The sequence below is a fragment of the Maylandia zebra genome, linkage group LG22 (assembly GCF_041146795.1).
Source record: "Maylandia zebra isolate NMK-2024a linkage group LG22, Mzebra_GT3a, whole genome shotgun sequence".
In the NCBI taxonomy this organism is placed as follows: Eukaryota; Metazoa; Chordata; class Actinopteri; order Cichliformes; family Cichlidae; genus Maylandia; species Maylandia zebra.
In genome coordinates, this window is record NC_135187.1 from 15430413 (window position 1) to 15449333 (window position 18921).

Here is an 18921-nt window from a genome sequence, read left to right on the forward strand (position 1 = left end):
ATGACACACAGAGTGAATTGTTATTTCAGGACTCCAGTAAGCACATCTTGCTGGTGAGGTCACAACTGTGTTGTTTTTCATGAATGTTGCGGCCGAAAAGATTTATCATCTGACAAATCCCAAATGTACACTCACTGACCACTTTGTTAGGTACAGCAGGTTGGTTCCAGACTGGGCCTCTTAAGAGCTGCTTTAATTCTTCACGGGATAGATTCAGCAAGGTGCTAGACACATTCCTCTGAGTTCATATTAATGTGATCATGTCAAACACTTGCTGCAGATTTGTGAGCTGCGCATCCATGAGGAGAATCTCCCATTCTGCCACACTCCAAAGCACAAAGGTGCTCTGTTTGCTTGCTTTTGTGACTGTGGAGGATATTTGTGTACAGTCGTCCCTCGTTTATCGCATTAGTTACATTCTAAAAATAACCCGCAATAGGTGAAATCCGCAAAGTAGCCAACTTTATTCTTTACAATTATTATAGGTGTTTTAAAGCTGTAAAACCCCTCACTACACACTTTATACCTTTTTCTCAGATAGGCACGAACATTCTCTCACTTTTATCTCTTGTTTAAACACTCTAAAAGTTCAAACCTTCGTAGAAAAATGAATCCAGTATTATAGAATGGAACCAAAGGCACATGTGGTTGCCTTTGACGGTGCAAAACGTTTCGTCGACATTGTTGTGTTTGTTGGGGAGAAAACTTACAAACATGCAGTACAGCACTTCAGAGTCACACTGCTAGTGATCGAAGATTTATGTAAATTTGACAAGCTGAACGCATTTTGTACTGTACAGGAGACACGGCACGAGATTGATTGACAATGGTCTACAGCCAATCAGGATGCAGAAGACAATGCGCTGTTAAAAAAAAGAAGGAAAAATTGCACAAAAAAAAGGTGAACCTCGTTATAGTGAGGGACCGCTGTACAATGAAATTGCTGTTATGTTCAAGAAACAAGTTTGAGATGATTTGAGCTCTGTGACATGATGGTTTATCCCGCTGGAAGCAGCCATCAGAGAATGGTTATACTGTGGTCATAAGGGAACAGACATGGTCAGCGACAATATTTAGTTAAGCTGTGGGGTTTGGTACTAAAAGGACCACACTGTGCCATACAGTGCTATACAAGACAAAATGAATCCATGCTTTTATGTTGTTTACACCAAATTTTGACCCAACTGTCTTAATGTCAGCAGAAATTGAGACTCAGCAGAAAAGGTGAGTTTCCTGTCTTATGTTGGCCAATGCTGGTGAAGTTGTGTGAACTGTAGTGTCAGTTTCCTGTTCTTAGCTGACAGGAGTGGCAACTGGTGAGTTCTCATGCTGCTTCAAGGTTTGACATGTTGTGCATTCAGAGATGCTCTTCTGCATACCTTGGTTGTAACCAGTGATTATTTGAGTCACTGTTGCCTTCTTATCAGCTTGAAGTAGACTAACCATTCTCCTCTGATCTCTGGCATCCACCAGGGATTCTCAGTCAGTGAACTGTCACTCACAGGATTATTTCTCATGTTCAGATCATTCTCTGTAAAGCCCAGAGTTAGTTGTTTAGGGAAATCCCAGTAGATCAGCAGTTAGCAAAATACAACAACCGTGACACAATCAGCATCTCTTAAATCACTTTTCTACCACATTCTGATGCTCAGTTTGAACATCTGCACATCGTCTCGATCATATATGCATGTATAAATGCACTGAGATGCGCACATGTGATTGGCTGATCACAAAATGATCATTAACGAGAAGTTTAACAGCTGTACCTAAATAAAGTGGTTAGTGAGTGTACATGAGAGATGTTGCCTGGTTCTTGGAACCATTTAGAAACACTGTCATCTCATCTTTAAACCAGCACAGCACCCTCCCACATGGTTGTTTCCAGTACTCTTAGCACTGTCTGTAGCAGAGTAGCGTATAGCAGAGCAGTGTCAACAAGTCAAGCTGCTAACTGTTTGTTCAATGCTAGAAAGTTACTAAACACTCATCCCTCATTTTCCTTTAATGCTAATGCTTTTAGCAACATGGGGAAGCTGCTATACTAGAAGGACTCATGGATTTTATTGGATGTTACACATCTACCAGAATCCCATCGCTCTATTCTGTGTACGTGTCAGTTGCGTGATATCCTGGATGGGTCATAATGCTGACCTCATGTCTCCAAGTGTCGCGTTGGCAGCTGTCATCAGTAACTAAAAAGACGGCTCGGAGAAACGAGTGTGAGAGTCTGGACAGCAGCTGCTTCATAGCCGAAACCTTTAAAAATCATCCAAACTTTTCCAAATGTGATAAACAGACCTGATAAATGCAACGCTTGGAATTTCAAGCTCAGCGTGTTTTAGTAAAACTCGCAAAAACAGCTTGTAAACTTTTACTCTCTTATATGCATTCAAAACTTTTCCACATTTCCCATTTAAGATGGAAAAAATATGAAAAAAGCCAAAAATAATAAAGCGAAAAGTTGTCACTGGGGGCGTTCTCTTGTTCTAAGAATTGAGTGAGAAAATGAGGTATGTGAGAAACCTTGATCAGTTGTAACTGCCTGCTCACTGTATCCGTTCTTCCAATGAAACTCGCATATTAAACACAGCTGCATCCCCTGTCTGCTCACTGTAATTAACTCCCCAGCTCACATGCTTACAGCTTGACACACAGAACATACTTTATTGACACCACATTGGACTTATTGTCACTGTTTTCTACACATGTGTATTTTAACTGTACATGAGCCTGCACAGCATTAATTGAAGGAGATGTTAACGTTGCATTTTTTCCCCCTTCATTAGATTTTGGATTTTAACTAACTGCCCGCTGATTGTTTGGCTTTGCAGATCCTGCAACATCACCGTGTTGTTTCATGGCATGTCATGCTCTAACCTCTCTTCTCTCTCTCTCTCTCTCTCTCCTCTCTGCTCTGCCTCCTGCTTCTCTCTCTCTCTCGCTGCTGTTTGTCGTCCTCCTTCTCTGCTGTCCCGTTTCCTGCATGCTCTCCTGGACCCTGCAGAAGATCTTAGTGGGGATGGTAAAGTTATACTGTTGTTTATAATCTTTTGTTCTTATGTTCCTTCTTCCTAGTCCTCCTCCACCAAAACACTGCACTCTCCTGGGAAAGGGGAGTGCACGTTGTGGTGGTGTGAGAGAGAAAGTGTGTGTGTGAGTGCGGTATATGTGCTTTGTTGTGTGAATATTGTGTAATGTAATTTTAATACAAAATGATTGGATACATGGATAAATAACCTGTAAGCAAGAGTAGCATGCGATTTTATTATTGCATGTTTAAGTTGAGTGTTTGTGTGATTATCTCCTATTATTGTCTTCAAAGCCGAATGTCTGCTTTCATCCGGAAGGGACACCAAAAACAGAATTTGTGTATTCAGTGGTGTTTTCTCTTTACGGGAACGTCTGCAGCTGCTTCTCTCTGTCGTTCTCCACACACACACACACACACACACACACACACACACACACACACACAATTGGCTACACATATGCAAAATCGTGCACACGTGTACTCTTGCGCGTTCATGCACACACTTGCACACTCACGGAGAGGAGTTGGGAGAGGCTTGCTGGATTCGAGAGCGGGTGCATTCCTGGCTATAATGGGCCAGCTAGATCGCACACATACACACAAATTCCCTCTCTACCGAAAGCTGAAATGCAGAGTTAGGCCTCTCAAGCTTAGAAAGGGTTGTTTCTGTAGAACACATCCCAAACCACACTGGGGTTTAATATGCAGAGTGATACAGAGTGACCTCTTAGTAAAAACTAAAACCATTTCTTTCATAGACTCAGACAATTTATGCAAGCTACACAAAATACTCAAAAAACTAGAGTGTAGCTTCTATCCCCAACTGGATTTTATTGGATTTTTGTACATGTAAAAACGTGAAGAAAAAAAGTAAAATGCAAAAATGAACAGGTATTCTGTTAGTACATTTTTTTTAAATCAACGACTCAGAATCAGCTTTTGCCCAACAGTTTATCTAATGATCAAATCAAGATGATTTTAATAAGCCTCTAAATGTTGTTTCGTTCCCCTCTTGCGAAATATAAGTCATGCGTAGCAATGGTTAAATAAATGGATGCCTGTTTAATTAAAAGGTTTTTCTTAGCATCTTGCAAAAATAGGGAAATGTGTTCTATAATAGCAGTAACAATGACATTTGTACTACAGTCACACAAGGGAAAACAGTGGTTGAAAACCGCGGCATGCCCAAAATTATTGCAATTGTGTCCAATGAGCAAGCAATCTCATTGCCTTTGAAATGGGTGCTTCAGAGATGCGGATCAAGTCTGCAGCCACTTGTAGTCGGCTGCTGCTTTCCAAGAGATTTTGGCGCATTTGCTGCCAGTTTGAGATTGAATGTGGTGAAGCTGGTAGGTTATTAGTAACAATGTGGTGATAAACTGGTAAAAGTTAAAAATCTGTTGGTGTTGACACACACACACACACACAGAGAAATTTATTCATATTTAACTGTTATTAATTCACACTTACATTCCACAGTATTAATGTAGACTGTGAATGTGCTACTTACATTCACAGCACAGCAAGAACCGCAAGATTCAAGATTGAAACAGAAATTTCTCCACAAAGAGTGTTCTAGTTGTTGCAGGAGAGCAATTTAACTGTAAAGTAACACGAGCGCTCAGCAAGCTTGTTTTTATATAGGATTATAACTAGAGCCAGTGGAGGCCCCTGTTGCAAAGACAAGGGACATATTCCACATATTGCACACATACTGACTCTGATTGATTGCAGTATGCTAGCAATCTGTGTTTATAAATTAGACAGCAATCATTTGGAAACCTTCTCCAATCTGTCGTGGACGTTTTAAGTTCTTGGACAGAGTCAGGATAGGTGTTTCCCCCCCCCCCCTAGATTCTGTGTTTTATGTAAAGCTAACAGCTAACCACACAAATATCAGAGTTTTTATCAATCACATTATGCGACTCTGAGCAAATATACACGTTCCACAATATTCAAATATAACTTTGCTCACTAATAGAACAAAATAAGTGCAGTTTATGTTGTCAACCATCCGGTGTATTGTTTGGCCCGCCTTATTTAAAATGACTATGCAGCTAGCCCGTAGTTCCTCTACAAGTCTGGCTTCAGAGACTTTTCCTGAGAAAAGCAGCCACAGGCTTTAGAAAAGGATTTTTGATTAAATTTAGGAACACATTTCCCACAGTCCCTGATAAATCCCGAGCAGAGCTGCGAGGGGAGCAGGACAGCAGATGTTTGACTCTTGTTTCCAACAGCTGAGTCTGCACACTGATTTTATTTTAAACGCCGCCATCTGGTTAGGATTGACTCGGTCCATGTTTCCCCGTCTTTTTTCTTCTTCTTCTTCTTCCTCCTGGCTCTCTTCTCTCTCTGGCTATCTGTCTGATTCTGCACAGATTTCACCCTAAATACTACCATCTGCTCCCATGACAGCTAGACCCAACATTGCTCCTTCCTCTTCTGTGCATTTCTCCCTCAATGCTTCTTCCTCTTCACTGAGTTTTCAACTAGTCTCCTTACTGTTTTGCCTTTCATTTTCTGTTTGTCCCTGCTTTGTGTCTTCATCTCATCTCTTTTACTTTTCTTTACCTCCTCCTCCTCCTTCTCCTCTACCGCCACCACAGTAAGTCCCTCCCTGCAAACCAGCTGCTCTCACACAGACAGATATTCACAACACATGCTCAGCTGACGCTATCCGCCAAGTGTTTTTGTGTGTGTGTGTGTGTGTGTGGGTGTGTGTGTGTGTCTGTGTGTGAAAGAAGGCGAGAGAAAGGCAGAGCAAGAAGCTACGTGGGTGTTTCTCTGCTCGGGAGTTGTTCAAACTCTGAGTTAGCTTCATGCTTTAAGTTTAGGGTGGGTTTCTTCTCGGGTGTTTGTGTCATGGACCCTTCTTAACGGTAAACCAGTTTTTGTGTCATCATTTGTACCAAGTGTGTTTTAATGTCTTGCTATTGTGCGTGTGTGTGTGTCATGTTTCAGAAACCGATGACTATGCAGAGATAGTTGATGAAGAGGACACCTACACCATGCCCTCAAGTAAGTCACTTATTCAGTTTGCTCTCTTTCTAAACTCATTTGTACTTAAGGACTCTTAAGAACTCAGCTTCTGTTGCACTGGCACATGGCGGCTATAAATTTCTCGTACTCAAACAAACGTTAATTTCATTCTGCTCCCTAATAAGCGAGGTTGTGGTGTGAATCGCTTCCAAGAAACACACTCGCACAACGAACCCGAGGAGTTGCATTAAACCGCGTTTGGTTAGGCAGCAGCTATCAAATTCTGGCCGGTTTTCCTTCATCCTTTCTAAACAGCAGAGACGCTAAAGGCCGCAGCTTGTGCCATGTACGTGTGGTCATGGAGACGCATCACATCTGTCGGATTCATTCATGCGTTTGTCAAAAGCCTGAATGTGCTGGTTTGTTTGGCTGTAGTTCTGTAAGTAGTCGTGGCTTTAGCTCCATTATTTTTAATGTGGCTGTTTTGGCCAGTTCAGAGTACTTATGTGTTTGATTGTGCGGCCAACTTTGAAAATGGACTGTTCTCTTTCCCCCCACAGTCTTTTTCTATCTGTATCTGTCTTGGCTCTTTCTTTCTTTCTTTGTCCTTTTTTTTTGCTTTGCTTTGCTTTTTTTGGTCTCCTTTAGGAGACTTCCTCTAATCAGACTCACTGCAGACATATTTTCCTATCCTGTGTCTGACTTTGTATGTGTGTCCATGTCCTACCGGCTGCTGAATGTATAAAATAAATCTGTAAAACGGTAACAGTTGGAGAGCAAGCTTAGATCTTTGAATTATTCTGTGGCGGTATCGACAATTATCAGATAATGAGCAAAGTTGGCCAGTTATTGTTGTCTGCACACGTTTGTGTGTTTGTTTTCTGAGCTAGTTTCAATCTTAAAGCTGCTGCCTGGCTCTCCCCCCGTCTCTTCATCTCCATCTCTTTCTCTCTTCCTCTTTCCCCCCCATCGCCAACACAGTGAGCTATGGAGTAGTTGAAGGTAAAACTCCCTCTCTCTCTTTCATTCTCTCTCGTTATTTTTCTTTTCCAGGAATCGTAGTGTTTTACATCGTAGTGTTTTTGACCATGACCTCCAGTAAGCGCATTGAAAAGCCAGTAATGAATAAGCATTAGCTGTTTATTTGATCTTTAACACCTGGAAAAGAAAAAAAAGACTTAAATTGTTGTTGAGTTTTGTTTTGGCTTTTTCTTTTCTTTTCTTACTCAGTGGTATTTTTTATCTTGTAGATCGCAGCTCGTAAAGGTGAACTCGGGCGTCGGAACTGAGCGAGAGCCAATCCATAAACAAATCATTATGCTTCAGTACATATAACACTTTGTACTGAAGTACACTAATAAGTCAATCAGAACTTGGGAACATGAAGTAAAGGCAGACCTCTGGAACAACCTAACAGCATTTGTTGTGTTTTGGCTTGGCTCTCCTTGCACCATCCTGCTGTTATCGTGTCTTTACTACTTTTTAAAATTTGTTTCTTTTTAAATTGTGTTTTGTGGTTATGGTTCTTTCACAACTTCTTTTATGTTTGAAGAAATTATTAATTTCCTGAAAGTGAATATCAGTGTGGTTTTAATTACAGTAAATCTTTCCTAATGGAATGTGTGTTTGGTTACTGCTGAACTGGTTTTGTTTGGGTTGGTTGAATCCAAACAACAGAGCTCTGTTTAGCCTGACGGACAATTAAACTTGTAAAGAATAAGTTCCCGATGGTGAACGACCCCAATAAACCTTTTCAACTTGAGCTTCCTGCGGTTAGTTGGCAACTGACATTAATACACCGCCGCAGAAATGCTTCCGGGCTTTTTCAGCAAGGCGGAAATATTAATAACGCTTTAATGTCAAAAAAACAAGCAGTTTCTCTCCAATCCTTCTGGATACACTCTGTGAAAGTTAGGGTTAGATGCAGGCACTGACTTCATCAAGCAGTGTTTAGTTTCAGTCCGTATGAGAGGTGCTCAGAGATCTCCAGACTTTTTCCCAAATTGAAATTCTTTTTCACAACTACTTGATTGTATTTTTCCCCGCAGTTTCTCTGCAACATCACTACAGACGTCATTAGAGGAACAAGTGCATTATACTGGGACACTCGTGTGCATGTTCATGTTGTATGTTGTTGGTGTGTTTGCAGATCTGTGTTGCAGCGTGCATGTTTTACCATTGATCTAGTTAGAGGGGAAGAGGCTTGATCCAGGTCCTACTGTTTTAGGTTTGTTGTAAAGTGAAACTAGTGCCAATGGATGGGGTTTGCCTAAAAGGGCAGCGTAAGACTGCCAGAATGATAGAAATAATTTAAAACTAACTTAGAAGCATATCGTGGAAACTTTTCCACAATAAACTATCTAAATATATATATTTATCTTGCTTAAACCTCATCCATGGTGTTGAAATAAATGCCAAATGTGACAGGTTCTTGCTTTTTTTTCATCCACTGGAAATGCCCTTACTTCCTTCCCTATTCTTTTTCCTTTCCTCTTCTTACTCTGCCTCTCAGCGCGGGACTATGAGATCCAGAGGGACAGGATAGAGTTGGGCCGCTGCATTGGAGAGGGTCAGTTTGGAGATGTACACCAAGGAGTCTACAACTGTCCAGTATGTGAAAACACACCAACATGCGCACCTCTCTGTTAATGCGTGTGGGCCAAAAGGCTTGTACAGTCTTGCTTTGTTATTTTGGCGAGCTTTACAGTGTATCATCTGTTAACTCCTGTCTCGTGTGCTGTTTGTTTGCAGGACAAAGCATCTCTAGCTGTCGCCATTAAGACCTGTAAGAACTGTACCTCTGACAGCGTCAGAGAAAAGTTCCTGCAAGAAGCACGTAAGATGCAATTTTGTGTGTTTGTCAGTGTGTCTCACATCACATTAGCATTAAATGCATGATGATGCTATTACAGTCTTTTTTCCTTGCAGTGACAATGCGTCAGTTTGACCATCCTCACATTGTTAAGCTGATCGGCGTGATTACAGAGAACCCGGTGTGGATCATCATGGAGCTGTGTACTCTTGGAGAGGTAACCCTCATACTGTGTGTGTGGGATAATCTTGGTATTCGAGTTCTCTTGAGATGGCAAGAGCCATAAAAAGCTCAGTCTTGGTATGTCAGCATGGTTCATCTTTTAACAGTGCCTCTGTCATTTCCTCCCTTTGTTTTCTCTCTCTGTCAACAGTTGCGCTCGTTCCTTCAGGTGAGGAAGTACAGTCTTGACCTGGCCACGCTCATCCTGTATGCTTACCAACTCAGCACAGCTCTGGCCTACCTGGAGAGCAAACGCTTTGTACACAGGTAAACACACACACATATGCTTCTGTAGCCTGATTGAGGTGGGGGGGAGTGGAGGGCTCAGACTATTAGTGCCAACACCACAGATTATACTGAAATTGAATTAAAAAGGCATTTTCAACTACACGAACACCTGCTGAGACTACACACGGATCACAGCAGTAGGTTTTAAGTTTTCTTTTTTCCTGCTTTTTAAAAAAAAAATTAAAAAAAATAGGGATATAGCAGCTCGCAACGTGTTGGTCTCTGCGGTGGACTGTGTGATGCTTGGAGACTTTGGTCTATCACGATACATGGAGGACAGCTCTTACTACAAAGGTAATGAAACAATAAAACGTTCAGTCGGATTTTAAGTATCCTTAGAGTTTCTGTGTAATTTCCACATTAACAGGTGTGTAAAAAGGCTCCTGTGAATTCTATAAAATGGGGAAACAAAGAAAGTGCAATGCTGACCTGAAACCAGCCAGTAGTCTTAGTTTAAATAACATTTAGCTGCCAGTGCGTTACCACCATCTACTGGTGACATCACGTTATATCAGCTGTTCTCTGTGTTACCAACTCATTGCAGCCTTTTTGTTGAAACACTAACTGGTAGGGATGGGTATTGATAAGATTTTCACGATTCCGATTCCATTTTCGATTCTGTTTAACGATTCAATTCTTTATCGATTCTCTTATCGATTCTTTTTAAAAAAGGAGAACACTAAGGTCGATTAGCTTAGAACTTTGTTTTATATCTTCTCTTTGAACAAGATAGAAATTTAGGGGTAACATGGCCTTACAAACCCAGCAGTGAGATCTTAAGAGATCCAGCCTATGGCTCTTCAATGTGGTGTCACAGGGACCCCGGGGAAAAAAATTGTAAATGTAAAATAATAAAATAAATATTCTTCTGTAGCAATAACAAAGTATGACATAAATTATTCTGTAGCAATTACACAAGAATATCCAGTAATGTCCCTGCCTACAATTAAACACATTCACTTACCGAAAATTGGGGGCATCTGCTGTGGCAAATGGGTGCAAGCCTTTGACCACAAACTCAGTCACTGCTCGGTAACATTAGTCTATCCTGGCTTGAAAGGAGACGCTACCGGTAGACTGCAGCGAGAACTGCCAGCGAGCGCCAGCCAGACTCTGTCTCTCTCATCATGGTCACCTAAACGCACAGTAATGGCAGATAAGGCAGATCGCGCTAACATAATATGCACTGTTAGTTGATTATTTACCTGCCGCATTAACGGGAGAGGACGTGCAAACGTTACCGCTGCTGCTGGGTTGAGATTCACGAGTCCAGAGCGGAATTAAAAACACGACATTCATTTAAGGTCATCGCGTGTTTTGTGAGCAAATGCTTTTGCATATTCGTAGTGTTTCCTCCCTTAAATGAAGTATCTACTTTGCAAGTATTGCAAGTTGCCCTGTTGTCATCCGTTCTTGTAAAGTATAACCAAACTTTTTAGCGTTTGAGCCGCCATGTTTCCTGCCAGGTAAATGACGCTCCGCAACGTGGTGACGTCATTCAGGGTGACTGGAATCGATAAGGGAATCGTTTGCAAAAATGGCAAACAATTCCAAGGAATTGAAACAGTGGGAACCGGTTCTCAACAAGAACCGGTTTTCGATACCCATCCCTACTAACTGGTGATAAATTTTTCTATTCTCTGCCTTAGTGCTTATCTCTGTGTCTGTGTTTGTGTCTCAGCTTCTAAAGGTAAACTTCCCATAAAGTGGATGGCTCCTGAATCTATCAATTTTAGGAGATTCACGTCTGCAAGTGACGTCTGGATGTTCGGTGAGTTGTTTTTTTCTAATCCAGCGCCACTGTGTGATGATGTGATTCATCACTGTAGGTGACTTTTGCGTGTCTGCGTCTCCCCCATAGGTGTATGCATGTGGGAGATCTTGATGTACGGCATCAAGCCCTTCCAGGGGGTGAAAAACAATGACGTGATTGGCAGGATAGAAAACGGGGAGCGCCTGGCGATGCCTCCTCAGTGTCCGCCCACCCTCTACAGTTTGATGACCAAATGTTGGTCATATGACCCCAGCAAGCGTCCGCGATTCACTGAACTCAAAACACAACTCAGGTAAAAAATAAACATAAAAAAAGTATTAAAACTATTAATAATTTAAAAAAATGGTTACATGCTTATTTAATTAATGAGGTAGTTTAAAGGTAGTTTTTAATAATTTGCTTTAGGTGTAAAACTTTGATGTTGTTGCCATAATAGAGATGGCCTCTGTCTCAATCTGACCCCATGGAGTTTTTCTTCTTCTTCCTTTTCATTAAGTTTAATTAGTACTAAAAACATGACATTGTTGGTTGTGATTTCTCTAAAAATCTTTGACTTTCAGTACATTGGTCAAGATGAAATAGTGCACTAAACCAAAAGAGTGCATGACCGCTCAATTCAATTTTCTCTCTGCCAATGTTTTAATTTCTGAAGCACGATACTGGAGGAAGAGAAGCTCCAGCAAGAAGAGAGACTCCGAATGGAAATGAGGAGACAAGTCACCGTTTCATGGGACCCAGATGAAGCACCACCTAAAGTAAGAATCAATGACTGTTTGTGCTCGATCTGCCTTTTTGAAATCATTTGTTTCCCATCCTCCCATACCCTTGTTATTTCTTGTATGTCTGTGCAAGTCTTTGTTGTGGCTGATTAACACAAATGGTTTTCTCCGTGTTTGTAGCCTAGCAGACCAGGTTACCCCAGTGAAGGCTTCGTCAGCAACTCCCCGCACAACCACTTCCCGGTAAACAGCACACAGAAGCACACAGATCTTCATCAGTGAGGAACCTGTGCGTTCCTGTTCTGCCTTATTCAGATTCAGCTGTCCTGGGAAGCACTACAGAGATAGATAGTGAGCTAGATGCTGTAAGACCTAATGTGGACAATGACAGTCCATTAATATATAAACCACTCCTTGTTAATGACTGACATCTATGCAGTCTGATATACTCTGCCATTATCTTAAACTGTGGTGAGCATAGTTTCATTGCACCTGACGAAGGTCACTTTGACCCACATGACATTTTACATCATCTGTGAAAAGATGGTTGAAAAAATGGCTTTTTCCAAGCATCTGCACACAGCTGTACATGCCGTAAGCAGTTACACAATTCTGTTGTTTCAAAACTGTCCCCCCCAATTTGTGTTAGATATTTACAAAAAGCTAAACAAAAATGAAAGTTGCTGCCAAGACAAATCTTTGGTCACGACTGAGCAAAAAATGCAAAAGGAAAACAATTCAGTCACCAGTTTCAAAAACAAACCTGTAAATGATATTCTGTAACACTAAAACAAAACAAAAAAATCTGTAAGGTTGTACAAATCAGCTCTAAGCGTGAATGCTGTCATCACAATAAGGCCAACCCAATAAAGTCTGTGTTAAGTCTGGAGTAGCTCTGACTGTCAGGCACACACTGCTGCATGTGTCTGAGTCAAAGAGAGACATGCAAGGACAGAAAGAGTTTGAGTGCAGTTATTCTTCTCCTCATAAACCAGGCAGACAGCAGGCATTTCCTGTAGTGCTAAAAGCCGCGTACTCGTGGACAAACACACACGGGCGCGCGCACACAAACACACACTAACAAATCAAAGCCACTCTTCAGCTCCTGGCAGCAAGCTTTTCTTTGGTCCTTATAAGGAGTGCGTAATTCAAACTGCCATTTAAGCCTAACTTGATAACATCGGACTTTAGATTAGCATCTGTATATTTCTGCATGCATTGCACACTAGACTGAGGTTTAAAGTGCATTTGAAGAGATTTTAACACTTTCTGAATCCATTTGCATGCCCGTCAGTGAAATAGTTACTGGCTTTGGTAGTGGTTTTTCATAAGTATTCATTGATTTCCTAGTGTTATTCTTATGTCGGTAGATTTCTGATTGTTTTGCCATCATCTGACTGGTTTAGAGCGTCTTTAAAAGCAGACTTTTTGTGAAAACGTAGACGTGGAAAGTTGAATGATAATCAAAGTTTTCTCTTCTGCTATTTTATTATCTGTGAATCCTTCGTCTTTTATGTCTTTGAGTCCCCATTTTCTCATTATTTCTTTCTATTGACGTCATTCTCTTTCCTACCAACACTGTTTTAGAGATAAAACTCTTAAATCTTCTAGTAACATAGAGCCAGATGTTGCAAAAGAGGAAGAACTTTACACTGCTTGTTTGTTCATAAATATTTTTGATTGTTTTCTTTGTCTGATTTTCTTTTCCACTTTCAATCTGTCCTCCTCCAGCAATCAGCCCATGGTGGTGTAGGTGGAGGAGTTGGAGGCAGCTATCCTCCTACTGATTCCTGGAATCCGCACAGACCTGAACATACTGCACCATGGAGCCCGAATATGGAGGTGTGCACCCACAAATGCATTTGACACAGAACTTTCACCAGTCAAACATGAATTTGTGTAACATCTCAGCCACTCACTGAACCCACTGTCGTAACTGTTTGTTGAATTTTTGCCTCATATCAAACACAGAAAACACATAGTGGTTAAAGCAGTTATGACCTGCATATGTGTTCTGTTTGGTTGCCAGGCGAAGCTAAAATTAAATCTCAAGATTTGTATCTGTGTGTTTGTGTGTGTGTAATTTACTTTTCGTTTTAGGCAACCTGAGCTGGTTACAGCACAGTAGTGCGGGACATGCACTTGAATTTTTCTGCAGTTTCTTTTCCAAGCAGACCAAACAAAGTGCTTCGTGCTAAGGAATCGTGTAACGGCATTTAAGAAATGTTGAACTACTGTCTTTCAAGCATTTTTATCAAACTATGAACAGTCATGTATGGGGGAAATAAGAGGTTTTGACAGGACTCTTGATGTAAAATGTTAAAGTTCATGACAGTACAATTAGAAAAAAAGGATTATTTGGAAGGATTTCCAGGAAAAAGCCTATTCTCTTTAAAAAGAAGATAGCAGTATGACTTGCATCTGAACAGTCCATACTTATGGAACAATGTCCTTTAGACAGCCTAAAGTGGATGTTATGTTTCAAAGTTATGTTTGGGCCATAATTCATCGAACATTTCTTCTTTTTTTTTTTTTTTTTTTTTTTTTTTTTTTAGCAGTTACAGGATCTGGGCAACTTGCCGAACTCCTCTGTAAAACAAAGTATTCTGTGAGGCTACCTGTCCATCATTAAACCGGACAATAATCCCAAGCACAACAGCAAATCTTTGTAAGAAAGGACGAAAAACAAAAGTTCCAATGCCCAAGTCAATGTCCAGACTTTGAAATTTGAAATGATGTGGTGGGACCTTAAGAGAGCTGTGAATAAACAAATTCCCGTAAAGCCCAATGAACTGAGGAAAGTCGTACAGAAAATGCTTATTATAAGTTATTGCAGCTAAAGCAGGTTCTACAAGCTACTGAATAATGGGGTGTGCTTAGTTTTTCCACAGGACTGACTAATTATAATCATTAAATCACGATAAGCAAGATTTATTCCTTCACTGCTACGTCTTGATAACAAGGCGCACCTAAGGACCTTTTTTTCCTCTCTCTCTCTCTCTTTCTACAGGACATTGGGTGTGTAGGTCAGGCTCTGATGGAGGAAAGGCTGATGATGCAGCAGCAACAGATGGAGGATGACCAGCGGTGGTTGGAGCAGGAGGAGAGCTTCATGGTAATTAAATTATACAGACTCATAGTGGCTGCATTTAAATATTCCCTCCTATTTTAGCTTTCTACATTGCCACTAGTGTTTTTTTTTTCTTTGTCACATCCATAGTGAAAATTATGAATCCAAAGCAAAATAAACTGGGGTAAGCAGGGCTTCAGTTGCCCCTTAAGTCAGCTAACCAAACCAGCATTATTTGTCTCTTTTCAGTATTAACATATGTGGCTTATTTATACTTTAAAAAGCAAACAAAAGACACAAATAAATTCAATTCCATTTTATTTATATAGCACCTAATCACAACAAGAGTTGCCTCAGGGCACTTTATATTGTAAGGTAAGACTACAATAATACAAAGAAAACAGAGAAATCCCCAACAAGCCGCTATTAGCAAGTGCTTTGGTGACAGTGGGAAGGAAAAACCTGCAGCAGCATCAGGGACAAGGAGGGGCGGCCAGCTCCCATGACCAGTTGGGGGTGAGCGACTGAAGAGAGGACAAAAACATGCTGTGGAATAGAGCCAGAGATGAATAATAACTAATAATTAAATGCAGAGCGGTGTATAAACACAGAGTGAAAAAGGTAACTGAAGAAGAAACACTCAATGCATCATGGGAATCTCTAAACTAAGGAAGAAATCAAGGTCACCTGATTCAACCCTGACTATATGGTTTATCAAAAAGGAAAGTTTTAAGCCTTATCTTAAAAGTAGCAACAGTATCTGTCTCCCGAATCCAAACTGGAAGCTGGTTCCACAGAAGAGGGGCCTGACAGCTGAAGACTCTGCCTCCCATTCTACTTTTAAATCCTCTAGGAATCACAAGTAAGCCTGCAGTCAGAGAGTGGAGAGCTCTAATGGGCTGATACGGTACTATAAGGTCATTAAGATAAGATGGGACCTGAGTATTCACCTGATTATTCAAGACCTTGTGAAGAGCATGTGAGGAGCAGGATTTTAAATTTAATTCTGATTTAACAGGGAGCCAATGAAGAGATGCCAGCATAGGAGATATCTGCTCTCTTCCTTGTCACTGTCAGTACTCTTGCTGCAGATAAAATAAAGGCATATTTTACAACAGCAAATCATTTTGATTGCGAAATGGAACAAAAATCCAAATAAATACTTTATGAAGATGTAAATATAAAATTAGTGAGAGATTTTTTCCCACTTGGTAAACCCTCTTCGTGTCCACTGTTGTTGCCAGACGAGCTGCAGAATGTCTTTTTCAGATCTTTGAACTGGCTCAGTTGTGCATGCTTGATTTATCTCATCAGACACTGAGAAATCCCCAAAAAGGAGCCAAAATACTGCTTTTGCAAAACAAGTCTGTTTTTCTCCTCTGCTCAGGTCAGATTGTTTCTCTGCTTGTCTCGATGGCCTGTTTTTCAATTTTAAGACAAATGTTGGAGAGCTGAAAGGCAGTGAAAAAAATCAAGCATGAGTAATGAGCGCTGGGGAGTTGCTGGGTCGGCCTGTCATGTTTAACATGATTTCCTGTTCTACTGCTTCATAGACCAGGAAATCTGTCAGGGCAGATATGACGGGCTGAATGACTGATATCTTGTTTGTTAGCTGACACCAGGGGTGGGTTTTTTTTGTTTTGTTTTTTGTTTTTTTTCTGGATACTTTATATACCTCGCTGCACAAACCTTGAGGACCTTGGACCCCTGGGGAAATTAACACCCAGATTAATGGCAAAGGGGGCGGACCTGAGGGGCACCTTTTAACCTTTCATTTTATGACTTGTTTCTCACTCATGTAATTAGTGGACAGGTTTGGATGTACCACCTGAATCACAGCCACCTCAAACATTTTTTCAATAAAAGCTTTAACAGCCACGTTTTCGAAATCTCATAAAGAGGGACTGACTGGCACTCACTACCCAGAGCATGGATGTAAAAACCAAAATTGCTCCCTACAGATTCTCTGCTGAGCTGAAGCTAATCTGATAGTATCTTGGTTCCAGCAGCTGAAAATGTAACAATAGACATAGATTTAATCGCAAGGTAGTGTGCTTTAAAATCAATAGTGCTGTAGATTAAAACCCACTGTCCACAGGATTTGTGTCAGCTGCAGGGTCAGTCAGTGAGCAGGTAGTATTACAAAGCCTGTTTGAAGTCTAGTTAAATTAATATTCTGACGTGTATGCCGCTGTGACCCTGCCAGGAATGCGATAAAAAACGTTCACATGATATTCTCAGCAGATTAATAGTAGTGAAACTGTTATAAATTTCACATTAAAACCAAATGTGTGTTTGAGCTCTTTAGAAGTGCCTCGTGCTATCTGTTTTTCTTTCTTGGGAGCTGACCTTCATAATATTTGCTGGTGCAGATTGAAATCCATTTTTAAACCTAGTCTTTTGCAGGTGTAGTTTAAATGCTTGCCTCTAATTAGCAACACATTCCTGCACAGAGTGCATGTGATCAGTGATGTGTTGACTTCTGGTCTAAAGTCTGAGTGAACCTTAATCTCCAGTGGCAGCTGTTGTGGCCGTTACTCCTGCCTAAAATCATTCTTGAACCATGTTCAGCTGGAGAAGTCAAGTGAAAGCTGCTGTCGTACGTTTGAAAGAAGCAAGTGGAATTTTTGCTGTGAGGGAAAACGAGCGCTGGATTCGGGATATGCAGGCTAACTTAATGTAGAATATGTGCTGGAAAATTACAGAAGTAATAAAAGAGCTTAAGGCAAAACAGGCAAGTAAATTTGATGTGTGAGTTCAGGCTCATCAGGAGAGTGGAAGAAGGGAAAGAGAAAAGCAAAGAGAGGAGGACAGAGGGAGGGAGAAAGGAAGTGGGATTGGCAAGAGCGAGGGAGAGGGAGGAATGAACGAGGAGTCGCCCGTCAGAAAGAAGGAGCGAGAGAAACAGGAGGAGATCCAGAGAGATGGAAAGAGTGGGAGGGAGAAAAAGAGAGGACAGTGAGGCAGTTGGATCTTTTTCTCTTTAGGATTTAGTCTCTGTGCCCAGCAGAGCTTTTCTTCCTCTGGAAAAACTTTTTCTCCTGCCTTTTCCTTCTCATCCAGTCGCCTCTGACTCAGGTTTTCTCTCTGTCTTTTGCAAACTTCTGCATTTCTTTGTGCTGTCTACCGTCAGTTTCTCTATGACTTGAGCTGCTCCATCTTTTATCGCCCCTTCTATTAAACTTTCGATCCTTACACCCGCCCTTCTTTCGATGGCCTCCACTCTCTGCATTCCTCCGCCTGACTTCATCAACCTATATTCTCCCAGGATGCATCTCTTCAAGGCGTGCTTCACCAAAACGGTACTGGAACAGAAAGCGAGGGGATGCTGGAACTATTCAGTCGTGTAGTGATCTCTTTGTGAGCAGGGCTGGTTTTTTTTGATTGTCGCTGCTAATATTTTAATTTTGCAAAATCAGTTTTGCTTTTAAATTGTGATGCTTGGTTAGGAAATGAAATGATTTTGCAGCAGTTTTTATGAATTACAAATAAAATGTTACATATTTTATTCTTTTGCTGCAATGCCTGGTACAATGTGCATATATTTCTGTATAAAATATATATATTTATGGCTTTTATATTTAATCCTTTCTAATCCATTGTATGTCTGTGTCTCCCTGCAGAAGGCGGAGTCCAGAAACAGCAGAGGGAGCGTCGACAGGGAGGACGGCACACTACAAGCACCGGTCAGTCTATGTGTGTGTGTGTGTGTGTGTGTGTGTGTGTGCTTTGACATTTTAAAATTGGATTCACTTGTGGTTTCGTTGAGCTGTGGAGCATGGTTGGACAAATGCTTGTGGTGCTAAGAAAAACGTAATAGAGAGGTAGCAGAGAGATGATTATAAAAAAAGGGGGAAAAGCAGAGAAAAGCTCAAAGAAAGAGAACCAGAGTGAGGCAGAGGGGAACGCGTTCAGACAAACGGAGAGGAAATGCAGACGGCGGGAGAAGAGAAAGTATTTCAGTCTGTAAGCCATGAAGGGCACTGCCTACATACCGACCACTTGACCACAGAGGACACATGGGAA

General features: G+C 41.1%; 1 protein-coding gene across 14 annotated transcripts in view; it reads left to right on the top strand.

Moving 5' to 3' along the window:
• Positions 1 to 18921, top strand: part of ptk2aa (protein tyrosine kinase 2aa) — a 66631-nt gene that overhangs the window by 42618 nt on the left and 5092 nt on the right. For 5 of the 14 annotated variants that reach the window (XM_014413888.4, XM_076879434.1, XM_076879437.1 and 2 more), the window contains 15 exons: positions 3005 to 3022; positions 5993 to 6049; positions 6992 to 7012; positions 8523 to 8620; positions 8762 to 8846; positions 8939 to 9039; positions 9196 to 9311; positions 9526 to 9626; positions 11014 to 11103; positions 11194 to 11398; positions 11759 to 11861; positions 12006 to 12068; positions 13557 to 13667; positions 14836 to 14940; positions 18519 to 18581. In XM_014413888.4, coding sequence (XP_014269374.2) covers positions 3005 to 3022; positions 5993 to 6049; positions 6992 to 7012; positions 8523 to 8620; positions 8762 to 8846; positions 8939 to 9039; positions 9196 to 9311; positions 9526 to 9626; positions 11014 to 11103; positions 11194 to 11398; positions 11759 to 11861; positions 12006 to 12068; positions 13557 to 13667; positions 14836 to 14940; positions 18519 to 18581 — 1337 coding nt within the window. Of the gene's footprint in view, positions 1 to 3004; positions 3023 to 3063; positions 5911 to 5992; positions 6050 to 6991; positions 7013 to 8522; positions 8621 to 8761; positions 8847 to 8938; positions 9040 to 9195; positions 9312 to 9525; positions 9627 to 11013; positions 11104 to 11193; positions 11399 to 11758; positions 11862 to 12005; positions 12069 to 13556; positions 13668 to 14835; positions 14941 to 18518; positions 18582 to 18921 lie in introns of those variants that run through there. The other 9 variants (XM_023155358.3, XM_023155357.3, XM_014413896.4 and 6 more) reach the window with 7 other exon arrangements.